At 45.1% G+C, this 12,755-nt stretch overlaps 1 protein-coding gene across 2 annotated transcripts; it reads right to left on the reverse strand.

Moving 5' to 3' along the window:
• Window positions 1-86: 86 nt before the first annotated feature.
• On the reverse strand, window positions 87-12,678 carry LOC142011500 (uncharacterized). Of its 2 annotated transcripts, none has more exons than XM_074991103.1 (2): window positions 12,439-12,678; window positions 87-226 (listed from the first exon to the last, which is right to left on the reverse strand). In XM_074991103.1, the coding sequence occupies exons 1-2, from the start codon at window positions 12,475-12,477 to the stop codon at window positions 134-136; spliced, it is 132 nt and encodes a 43-aa protein (XP_074847204.1). In that variant the 5' UTR covers window positions 12,478-12,678; the 3' UTR covers window positions 87-133. The 2 variants fall into 2 exon arrangements, with proteins under 2 accessions (XP_074847204.1, XP_074847202.1); XM_074991101.1 differs by having other exon boundaries at window positions 90-229; window positions 12,439-12,669.
• Between the last annotated feature and the right edge of the window lie 77 nt (window positions 12,679-12,755).

Below are 12,755 nucleotides of genomic sequence, written 5' to 3' on the forward strand. Positions count from 1 at the left end.
GTGCGCTGAGGTTTACCCCATCCAGGTCCGAACTCCTTGCCAAATGCTCTGCCAATTTCAATTCAACACTTCTTATTCTGGTAAATCACTCCTAGGGGGGTTTCTTGGTGGAGTAGTAATGAATTTCTACAGTTCACTTGTCTGCATAGAGGTCGTGCTGTGCCTGGCAGTAGTCTCCACTGCCCTTCAGAAACTCCATAAATGTGTGACCAAGAACACCACAGAACTGCTGTAAAAAGAGGGGAAGGAAGCAAACAAAATATATTTAACAATGTGACTGAAGTAATTTACTTGAAGACACTTTAATCTCTACACTAAACACTTCCTAGGAATATCTTCACCTTGTATAACTAGAAACCGTCCAATGAAATAGATTAAAAAACCCTAAGTATCACAGTAATATGAATGCATAACATTTGGAATTCAGAATTATATTTGACAAGATCAGGAAGGAACCTTGAAAGGTCCTCAACACCCACCCCCCGAACTCATGGCAGTACAAAAAACAGTATCAGAGCTCAAAAAAATTCAAATCAATTTATGGCTAATAGAACTTTTATTTAATGGCTGTATTTCTGTGGAAAAAAAGACACATTTGAGAGCACCCAGAAGAAGCTGAAACATTTGTGTCTTGGACTTCAGTGAATATAATTTCTGTATCTGCTTCCTGGTGAACTTTGAAGATTAGCGTATCGATGTCATAACTTTGATGCATAGTACTTTCAACATTTGCCAGTTTACACAGGACACCCAACCATCAAAATGGAATTCATATATTTTAAAGGATAAGGCAAAAGCAGGTCATTTGCTACCATAATATATGTGCTTTAAGTGCAAGCATCACTAATTTGCAATTAGCAGAGCAGAGCCATTGTGAAACAGCACCTATTACATACCATATTCCAAATGGATAATTTTGAATTTAAGTATGTAAGAAGATACATGACCAATTAATGTTTACAAAAAATTGGCATTTTAAAAGGTAGCAAGATTAGAATTGCCTAATGAAGAGTAACGCTGCAAGATGGACAGGTGCATTTCAACACTAAAGATGGAAGTCAGCCAGATGGGGAACCTACCGACCAGAGATCTAAAATTAAGACAAGGACTTCACAAGTTAAAATAGATGTACACTCAATTGTGCATTTATGTCTGTTTTAGTCAGTTTTATTGGTGTAATCATCCATGATCTGGCTGTGAAGAAAATGAACTAATTCCCACTCAAAGTAGCATTGCTGTTGGCCACTATACTTCCTTTATGCTTCTAAGAGAAAATACCTTATGGTATACTGCACTGTTTGGCAACAAAAAGTCATAAGGATAACCTAAATACTGCTTTGAAGAAATACAAGCATACATGTACATGTGGAGATACTTGAAGATGTATAAATAAAAAGTTCAGTTATTTCATGCTTAGTTGATTGTGGACTTGTATTGCAGGGATCCCCGCTGTGCTCGAATTACAATATTAACGGTGCACGTAATGCTTAACAGCTCTCTCCCCTAGCCATTTACACAAGAGAAAAGGAAAAATCAAACGGGTTCAAGAAAGTTAAGCTCAAAAACCAGTCTGCAGCTATATATTACCAAACTGTTATCAAAGGACGGATACAACAGTGGTATTTTCTCCAACTTTCACAGACAATGCTCCGTTTGGGGGGGGGGGGGGGGGGGGGGGGGGGGGGGGGGGGCGCGGCACAGGAGAATACACCTAAAAAATTACTGGGCATGGAGAAGGTGCAGGGATTTCAATCAAAATCTAACCCTGGATCCTTTAAGTTACACATTAGTCAGACTAGTATCAGAGTGGTAGCCGCATTAGTCTGGATCTGCAAAAGCAACAAGGGGTCCTGTGGCACCTTATAGACTAACAGAAATGTATGAGCATAAGCTTTCGTAGGCAAAGACCCGCTTCATCAGATGCGGTCAGACTTAAGAATAAACATGAATAAAGTTGCACTGTATTCACAGGAACATAGGAGCTTTGCTTTTTTACCCTACCCAAGTCTCTGTGTGTCCCTGCGGCCATACTTCCAATGTCAAAATGGTATCTTAAAACAAAAAACCCACCACCTAACTACACTGCAAGGTAAGAGTTTGCTCATTAGAGTTTACTCTCTTGCTGTAAAACTTTCCTAAAGATAAGTAGCACAAACACTTGATATGATTAGGAATTTTATTGTTGTAAACTGGATACTGAATATCAACATCAATACTTCTAGCTGGCACAATCAGCAGGACTACAAATAACAGTAGTCCCCGAGTTCTGTGAGGGCTGTGTTCCCACACACCCTCGTGTAACTGGAATTTTGTTTAAGTTGGGCAGCAGCTTCCCACTCCCAGCAGAATGCACATTCTGCACCTGGGAAAGCAGCAGGAGCACCTGGAGCTCCTTTTGAAAGGTAAGCCCTAGGATTTTGGGGGGGTGGGGGGGGGGGGAAGAGAGCTGGGGACAGTTAAGCCTGTTGGTGGGCTAGGGTCATGGGGGCGGGGTAGGAGAGTTAAGCCTGGGGTGGGTTAGGGGTGCACGGGGATGGACTTGAGCTGGAGTCACCGGCAGGGGTGGTGAGCTGGAGCTATGCTTGGGCAGTGAGCCAGGTTGTGTGTGGTGGGGTGTGTGAGAGGGTGAGGAATGAGCCGCTGCAGCCATGCTCAGGTAGTGAGCTGCAGCTGCACGTGGGGGGCATGAACCGGCACCAGGCGCACAGGTGAGACGAAGCTGCATGCAGGGGTCGGGGGTTTGAACCAGGGCCATGCTGTCTGGGGGCACTGAACCATGGCTGGGGAGAGCAGGATTCTGAGTTGAGCTTAACTTGCATTACTGCAAGTCAAGTTCAACTAAAAAAAAAAAATCACACATTTCAAGGGTTTACTGCATTAGTTAGCCATCTGAGATACAGTAGTGGCTGAGGAGATTAAATCCTTAGTTTGGCTACTAAACTATGAAAGCTTGTGTATTGCAGAAACTGACAGTGAAATCAGTTTTCAAGTTGCCCGTTGGACCATTTGAGAGAGATCACCAGGTCAGGTGTTCAGACTAACTGGAGCCCGGCATGAAAAGGCAAAACGCTCTGCCTGATGCCAAAGCCCAGCCCTCAGTGAAATGCAGGCTTCTGCTCTGAGTTGCATAGTGACTTTTGTTATCAGAAAGAAGTCATGGTTTCATAACATTTGAGAATCCAAGGTGCAAGTCAGTGTCTGACAGAGTTGAAAATCTTGATGCAATAAAAATGTTATTGTTTACACGGAGCCTTGTTGTCCATGAGCACACTTCAGTGCCTTGCACGAGTTTTCAGTAAAAACTAACATTATCATCACTATGTTAGTGCTGGGGCAGGATCAAATCTGTATCATGTTACTAGTGAAACAACATAAAGGACCCAGTGCTACCATCTCAAACAAAAGAAAGGTCTAAAACACGATTTTTAATACTTTCTAGCCTTCTATTGCTGTCTGGCTCCACCTCTCAGAAGGGCAAGCTGTGCTCTTCTGGCTGAAGTGAAATAGACAGACTATGGAAAGGAATAGTGAAGCTCACTGATGCAAATGCAATCTCTTCATTGTTGCTAGCTAGACAAGCTGAATATTGTAACTACTTTTAAATGGCGTTTATACCATAATTATTTTTGCAGCCTATTTAGCATTAGTTGCATTATATTTGACTGCTGAACTGGACACCACAAGCATTTTGGAACCACTCATTTGGGAAACATGCATATTATCAACCCATATCCTCTACTTAATATATTTCCTAATCCTAACATTTACTGAATGGGGCTTTGAACCCTGATATTTTCTAGGTCAACAGTTAGGTCACTGACTAACATTTACAGTAGCTTCATCTCACCTTTGGCTTTTGCCATTGACAGCAGCCAGTTTGTAAGCCAAAGTAAGTTATCACATCATTAAACTTATTTGGTTCACAAAAAAGCAAGCAGTCCTGCAGTACCTTAAAAACAAACATTTATTTATTAGTTAATGAGCTTTCATGAATAAGACCCTCTGAAGATCAAAATTTTGTGAAGAATAGATTTTGCTGGAGATACAAGGCACAGATCCTTGATTCCCTTATTAAATCTAGTATCTCAAATGATGACAATTATTCCTCCTCAATCTGGCGCATGGGAACAAGGAGCACTGATGATGACTCAGAACAATGCTATTACTGCTACCCTTCTGAACAAACCTGAAGTATTCTGTTTTATCCAGTATACAAACAAACTGAATTCTCAATTAATTGGCATTCTGTCCCACTCCAGCCATTTCCTTCTTATTCTGGCAACCGTTAAGTGCGTACACGGCCAGCCAATCTCCAAGTGGGTCCCTGTAAGTGGCACAGCCATGCCAGAGCCTGGCAAGGGGCTCCTCACTATCTTCAACAAGGTAATGGGGCAGAAGAGAGCTGAACTTTGTTATCCAGCTTACTTAAACATTTGGCAGCCTCCCAGTCCTTGGGCTGCCAGATGAGAGTATACCGTAGCTTGCGTTAGGTTCAACAGCTTAAAGATATGAACTGTCTCATCCATTCTGACATCCTTTGGGAAAGATAACATGACCTTTTAAAGAAAAGATGGAGACAAGACAACCATTTGAAAGTTTCTTTCCTGTGAAGGTAGTACACACTGACACTAATACAGAACTCATCTAACATCTATAATTGGGCATTATTTTTTGTTAGCCAGATGACCATTTATCAAGGGTGTGGTGAAGTTTCCCTTTGTCCCATAAAGTTTGCTTCCAGCCACCAACAAACTGGCTCTTGGTGTTCTGTGCTGTTATTTAGCTGTAATTTATCCCTAAATGTTTAAGCACCCAGTAAGTAGTGGAAGTGTTGGCAATGTGCTAGACTGAGGGTCCATAACCTGTGGCTGCAGGACAGCATGTGGCTCTTTAACAACTTCTTTGTGGCTCCCAATATTAAGACTGCTAAGTAAAAAAAGCCCTTCTGATTACAGTTCAAGATCATGCTTGGCTGCCCAAAACGATCATCTTCCATCTCAAGAAGTAAGCTCTCCGAGTTGAAGTCTTCTCACTTTGTAGAAGGATCTCCTGCACGTACCAACCAACGTCCAGGGCAAGGGACACACTGGCTACAAGTATAGATGCAGTACCTGACCTTGGTGCTTTGATACTATATCAGATGTGAAGCTGACCTCTAGAGAACTGCTAAGTACTTATGATTGACTTTTGTCCCTTCTGATCCTTCATAACACCCCGGGAATTAGATGAACCAGAGAAAGAGACATGTTCTCGCCTGCTGAATTTTGTAGCATGGTCTGGAACAGCATGCAGGCTGTCCAGATTTTTTGGTAGTTAGAGCATACATGACAGTAAGCTGTGGGGAGAAGCAGATACACTGTAGACTATCCCTCCCCTTCAGTGACCTAGACCAGTGGTGTCCAATAGTAATTTCAAAGATTGCCACACTTGTGGTTGTTGTCCTTCTGTATTCGCCGCTGCTCCCCGCTGCAGCTCAACTGAATGCTGGCTGCTCACCAGAGCTGTTGCTGCTGTGCTGCAGCCACAGGAAGAGCTGTTCTGCGCTTGCCCCACCAAGTGGTGAGGCGCATGCATGGAACACATTCAATGTGTGCTGCTGTGAAGAGCTGCATTTCCCCACACCGCAGTATCCAGTTTGCCACATGTAGCGAGCAGCAAGCATATCTGACACCAGGGACCTAGACCATTATTTCTTAAACTATGTTCCATGGAACACTGGTTTTCTGTGAACAATTCACAGGTGTGTTGTGAGCATCCCATACCTTAATATCATGCCCTTAAATCCAGATACGTTACTTCTTTATTGCTATGATAACTGACTTGCTTCATTTTGTTTTTGCTGTATGTTTCTTTTTAAATGTAGTTTTCATAGGTGTTTGGCATAAAAAGTATTGTTTGATGTTCCATGGTCTCAAAAAGTTTAAGAAACATGCCCCAGATAAATTGGAGGATTGGGTTAGAAGAAATCTGCTGAGCATCAACAAGAACAAGTGGAGAGACTTACATTTAGGACAGAAAAATCCCATGCATTGCTACAATATGGTGAGGGACTGACTAGGCAGCAGTTGTGCAGCAAAGGATCAGGAAACTGCAGTACCTGTCAACAGCGGAAGAAGGCCTCCCCATTCACCGGACTTATATTCCAGAAGGGGCGGGGGGGTGGGGGGGTGGGAGAGAGAGTTTGACACAAACAGGGTTTGCTAAGAACATTTTATTGCCTACTATGTAACTGTCAACAAGCAAGTTTAAAAGGGGTAAATTAGCAGCCAGTCTGGAACACAAAGATAATGCAAACAACTTCAAGCTTAGTCAATCAAAACAGTTTTGTACTCATTGCCTGGAAATCTAATTGTTGCTTGGGTTAACAGGGCTGGGTTCACAATGAACATTGTGATGTGTAGCTGTTTAGTTGTGCTCTTTCCATCCTTCAAAGTGCCTTGTTTTGCCTGCCACTTTAATGTAACACAGTAGACTCACTAATGCCACACAGCCCAGCTATAGAGGGCACAGTGTGACCACTTGCCTGCTTATCCAGTAATTCAACTTTCTGACAATGCCATCACCTTTTCCCCTTCTTAGCCTGTTAACCACCGTTTCCATCATTACTTTCTTTTTGGTGCCATAACTAAGGCTGGGTGTTCCTTTAGTGGCCTTAATGTGGTTGCGAGGGAGCTCTGAGAAAGCAGGAGCACAACGAATCATGTGCTTGGCAGTGCAGTGTAGTGCAACACAGTGGGAAATGATGACCCACAGCACAGAAAACTGCACATAAATAAAACCGCAAATCCACAAATGGTGAGGCCTTCCTGTATTCAACCAACCTGGATAGCAGTCATTGTGCCCTTGTTTTTGAGAAAGCTAATGTTATACTGTGGGTGCAACAACAGAAGCTTTGCTAGCAGATCAAGGGAAATAATTATTCCCCTCTACTCAGCACTGTGTCCAGTTTTATGCCACCCACCATAAAAAAGATGTTAACAAATTGGTGTCCAGCAGAGCGCAAGAAAAATGATTAGGGGGGTTGAGTAAATGACATTAGTAGAGGCTGAGAGAAGAGAAGAATGAGAAGATATTAGACAGCAGCCTCCAATACCTGAAGGGAAGTTCCAGACAGGATGGTGGCAGAGGAGACAAGAAGCAATGGTCTCAAGTTGCAGTGGGGTACAGCCACCTTGGATAGTAGGAAAAACTACTATTTCACTAGGAAGGTGGTGAAGCACTGGAATGGGTTGGCTAGGAAGGTGGTGGGCTGTCCAACCTTAGAAGTTTTTAAGGCCAGGCTCGACAAAGCTCTGGCTGGAATGATTTAGTTGGGATTGGTTACAGTGACCAGGGGTTGGACTAGATGACCTCCAGAGGTCTCTTCCAACCCTAATCTTCTATGATATGTTGATTCAAGTCCTTTTGAGAGAAACTAGATTCAGAAAAAGGTTATGTATCGCAATGCTAATTTTCAGGTGCCCTACTATTTCATAGAACTAACTCATAACCCTGCACTAGGGCTGGGTTCCAACAGAACACCTGTGGAAAGTCAGGCATCTTAAAAAAAAAAATCCACAGAAGCCTACATGCTAAGAAGGGAGCTATCATAAACTAGGCTGTAGGAAACGCAAGTGAGAAGGGTGTGACCCAAACTCCCACCTCTTACCGCTCACAGCCAAGAACCTGATCCTTAAGCTAGGTGCCTGAACCAGTCCCACCCTTATACCTGCCCCCTATACCCCATGATTAGTGTGCTCAACTAGGTTATAGTACACCCAAGATCAAATCCCCACTCTGATGGACATACAACAGCGATTCCAACACAGGCTTTCTACCTCCCAGGAGAGCTCCCTAAAAATCATGATAAAGTAATCTGGGGCAAGTGTTTCAAGCCCTTTTGTTACCAGATTAGAAAAAATGACTATAGCCTAGAGATTAATATAGTTACCACAGACACCCAGGTTTCAATGCTCATTCCAGTAAATGAATATGAATTTTATATCAAGTGGAAAAGCTTCCACAGGAAACCCACTCCAGAATACCACATATTCGAACAGTCAGGGCACTCATTTGTGAGATGGGAGACTTGTGGGTGGAAGCCCCAGCTTCAGGTCTCCCAAATCCTGAGTGCAGTGCTCCAACCACTGAACTACTACATAAAAGGGCAAAGCACCACTTCCATGGTCTGATTTTGGGAGGAAGATGGACTGAATCCAGTAGACATGCTTTTATGCAGCCTTTGAACACGCCTACTGTGTCATGTCCATCAGGACAGATAAGTAATTTAATACCTGATTTGTAAATCCTGACAGACTTCAAGCACGAGTTAAGTGGTAGTGCACCTGCCCATAAGCAAACATTTAGATATTAGGGAACTTTAGCAGGGGACACATATGTACCAACAGCATTAAACAGCAGCTGAGTAGCGATTTTTATGAATACCAGCAGAACTGAAATGTTGGATTTGGCCTGCAATTCCCCAGTGGCATGAAGAGATGTCATATCTAATCAGAGTCCTCCTGAAGACAAGGTAGAAAAGCATACCCCTTACGGTAAGTTTTCTAGAACTCTAATAAGGAACAAATTAATTTAGCTCTACTTTAGTCAGATAAGTCACTGTCAGAAGATCACGGATATGGGATCATGCTGACAGACCATGAGGAAAAAAGAATGGTTGTGGCCACCATGCCCTTTGTGCCCTCGGGGCAGAAGGCATGGGGGACCACGCCTGTAACTAGTGTGACCAGGCCCAGATACCACTGTTCAAAAGATTTAAAGAGTTTCATCTGTGTACACGAATGCGTGCTGTTCACGTTTCTGTTATAAAAAACCCCACATCTCTTCTTGGGAAGACAGCTTGTCCATATACAAATTTCAAATAGGAAGTTTCCAGCTTCCAAAATACAACCTCCTACACCAGCAACAGGCAACTATGCTAGTGAATGAACAGCACAAGTGGCCCTCCAGCTCACTGGGTCGCAGGACCATTGTAACTACTTTCTGGGATAGGGTAGTTTTCTTAATTGTACTGGTGTACCTAGAATTTGCAGGGTGAGCCAACTGAATTACAGCAGCACTATGATTGGATGCACAGGAAGCAACCTGGAGCAACAGTAAACAGTTATGCCTCTCAGACCACATAGAGCCCTGATGGGCTGCAGGCTGCCTACCACTGTATTATACACTGGCAATGCTTCAAGGATGGGTGATTCTTATGGTTAAAGCACAGGACTGAGCTGGGACATTGCCAGACTTCCTGCTTGACCGCCCAAAGCAAGTCATGTAATTTCACAAGTCCTCTGTAGGAAGGAACTGTACTACACAGGTTTAGAAGGCTAGATTTATTAACATGCAAAACTCCCCAACAGTCATGCCCCATGTCTTCTCAGACACACAGGAAAGTTAACCTAAATTAAAGATGTGAATTTAAAGTGTACTGAATAAACCACACATTAAAATTCTTGTAAGGATGTTCTTATTAAGACTTAGAGCAGCCTTATTTCCATTTTGCTTAAGTCATTTCCAAAACAAATTAAAGCCATGCTATTACTAAATAAGTGCCCACACTGGTGTTTAATATGACTAGCTAGCCCACTTTAAATTCAAACCTTCAGTTAATTTAGACTCTTCTTTCTGAATGCCCCCTGTGTAGTCAAACCAATTCTTAATTACTGCTTCCTCTCTGTCCTTCCTTCCTGTCTGCTTTTGCAACTGTATAATTATTCAGAACTCTTTTTTGGCTTTGTACAGTATCATCTAAGGCTATTACTGTAGAGAAATAGCAAACCACTTGCTTCCTACTAGTTTAATTAAGCATCTTCCATCCTTCTGAATTGAAAACGTGGTACATAGACGGGATTATATATTTGCAAGTTTACAAAATGTAAATTTTTAATAGCAAGATTGTATGTATTTAACAGCAATGAAAAGAGAATTTTTGCCTATTGCATACTGTTTTTAAATCATGAAGCTACACATCTGAATGCATATACAAAAGAAAAAGTATGTATAGGTCTTTAGCAACATGGGTCGCATATATGCAACTAAAGCATTACTAAAATTTGTATTGCTGCTATACTAGGATAATTTGTTCTTCCAATTTTTAGAATTCAGTAAAAACCAGAAAAAATATTTCCAGATATTCAAAGCCCTGCACTATTTTGTGACAAGCCTGTAGGTGAGCCTCATTTGGAAGGAGAGCAGATTTTGTTCAGCTGTGGTCTGTGGGTCAGAATATGAATTCAGTACTCCCTACACACCTCCATAAAAGGCAGGTCTCCTGTAGACAGTGAGAAAGCACAGAGGCCAGAGGAAAAAAAGTTTGTTTTTTTGTTTTACAACTAAACTTACTTAGTATTCTACTGACCTACAACTACCCCTCACCAACATGGTATGTTCTCCTCCAGACTGCTGCTATTGGTGCCTTTGGTTTCTAGATCCTTTACAGTCTATTTCCTTCCCCTCCCAACCCTTTTGTCATTCTGTCTTCTAAAGGAATCAGTGATGGATTAATTAATGTGGAACATGTAAGGATAATTACCAGGCTTCTGAGCTGGGTGCCCTATGAGATTAGTAGGTGAAACAGGTGGAATTCAGACTGCTGAGTCATTGTTTCAGACAGCCTGCAGACTCCAGCAGACAACACCAGAAGGCTCCCTCTGGAGCCATCAGAGCTAGAAACACTCTGAATAAAACACACACATTTAGAATACTAGTATGTCACAATTTGGATATTTGACTATGTTGATTGCAAAATACAGTTTCTTTGCTCTACCAGTTGAATTGCGTGCAACTTGTGCACAAGATTTCACTATTTTAACATTCAACTATCATCATTTGCAAGTTGAACAAACCATCAGTCAAGTACACATTAAAGACTAACAACATGATTTATTAAGTGGTGAGATTTTGTGGGACAGACCTGAAGAAGTGGGTCTGTCCCATGAAAGCTCATCACCTAATAAATCATTTCATGAGCCTTTAATGTGCCACATGACTGCAGTTTTTTGTTAGACTACAAACTTACACAGCTACCTCTCTGTTACTGTGTATTAATTGCTTAGCTTTGACAAGACCCAGAAAGTTTTGCCCTCATTTGCAGGCATTTCCTCTCCCTTTCAGGATGATACTGTCTCATCACAAGAGTAATGATGCAAGAAAGACATGAAGTCAGTTTTTTTAAACCCTCCCTTTTACTGACAAGAAAATAGAGGCAAAAAAACTATTAACTCCCTCAGAGGAAAGAGGGACAAAGCTCCTTATGTTGTAGCCAATCTTGTGATTTACTCTCGAGACTAACCTCCTGGTAAGAGATGCCAGCTCCAACTACCGCAGGGGTTCTCAACCGAGGTACCAAGTGCATTCCTAGTAGAGAGCTAACCAACGTTCAATAAACGACATATTTTTAAGTCTGCACAAGAAGCTACTGGAAGCTGATGATGGACTCGAAATCGCCGACATTTAGGTCTCTCCCCGCCCTATGCTTCTAGGGCTGACGTCCGCCGAGCCCGCAAAGGGCTTCCAAAATCCGGTCGGAGGCAGATCACCGAGACGCTGCACTAGAGGACCAGGCCTCGTTTCTTGGACAAAGGCGCGGGGAGCCGGGCTCTGCTTCCCCAGCCTGACGCAGCTACACCGCTAACAAAGGAAGTTGCTCGGCGGGGGTGTACCGGGGGCAGGCAGGGAGCTGCACGCCGCAGCCACGAGCCGACCCCGCGCCGCCGCTGGATCGTGACTTTCCAGCACGGCTCCCCCTCCCGCGCGCAATGAGTCACTTTCCAACCCGCGGCTCCCTGCGACACCGCCCGGCCGGCGGACGCCCACGCGCCGGCCTCGGACAAGCCTCGGCTTGTCTGGACGCTCTCCCAGGCCAGTCAGGGCGACATCCCGGCCATTCACCCCGCCCCGCACAGGCTCCCGCCCCGCCAACATGGACGGGGTCCTCGGCACGCGGCCGGCGGGCGCGCAAGGAACGAGCTGGGCCGATCCCGGGGCTGCATCACGCTACAGGCGGGCTCCTGACACGGAGCCATTTTGCCAGCCGGGGCTGGGACCGGCCGTATCGCAGGGCTGCGAAAGGGCTGGGCTCCGCCGGGCCGTTAGGGGGAGGGAGACCAGCGACCACATACGCCCCGAGGGGAGGCAGACAGGCGGGCGAGGCCGGCTGAGGCCCAGCTCACAAAGCGCCTTTGTGTCCGGCCGGCCCAGGAAAGCAGCCGCGGGAGGCCCAGGTCTCCGCCACCTCCTCTCGGCTGCCGGAGGAGGAGCCGCCACTCGGCACAGAAAGGAGCCGTTCGGAGCCGGCAGAACAAAGAGACAACATGGAGGAGCGTGGGGGGGGGGGGGGGAGGCAGGCGGGGGCGGCCCGCAGACGAGCGCGGGGCACATGGGGCGGCACAGGGAACGGAGTGGGGACGAGGCCGCTCGGGAGCGGGGGTCGGCGGGGCCGGTACTCACAGGAATATGGTTACTCATTGAAGACTGTAGCCTGATCATACAGCCGGGGTGCGGGCGCCACCGCCGGGGGCAGGAGGAGCAGAACCAGGAGGAGCCGGAGGCCGCGGAGCTGGCGGAGGGGGTGCGGCGGCGGAGCGGCGCTGGACCATACAGCTGCGGCGGCAGCAAGCGAGCAGCTCTGCAGCGCGCGGTGCCAACGCGGACCAAACGGCACAGAAGAGGAGGGGCCCGCCAGCACCGCCCTCCTCCCGCACAGGCGCGCGCCCCGTGACGCACGCACCTTTCAGTGACGGACGTCGCGCTTCGCCAATCATAGC

Source organism: Carettochelys insculpta, chromosome 3 (assembly GCF_033958435.1).
Source record: "Carettochelys insculpta isolate YL-2023 chromosome 3, ASM3395843v1, whole genome shotgun sequence".
Lineage (NCBI taxonomy): Eukaryota > Metazoa > Chordata > Testudines > Carettochelyidae > Carettochelys > Carettochelys insculpta.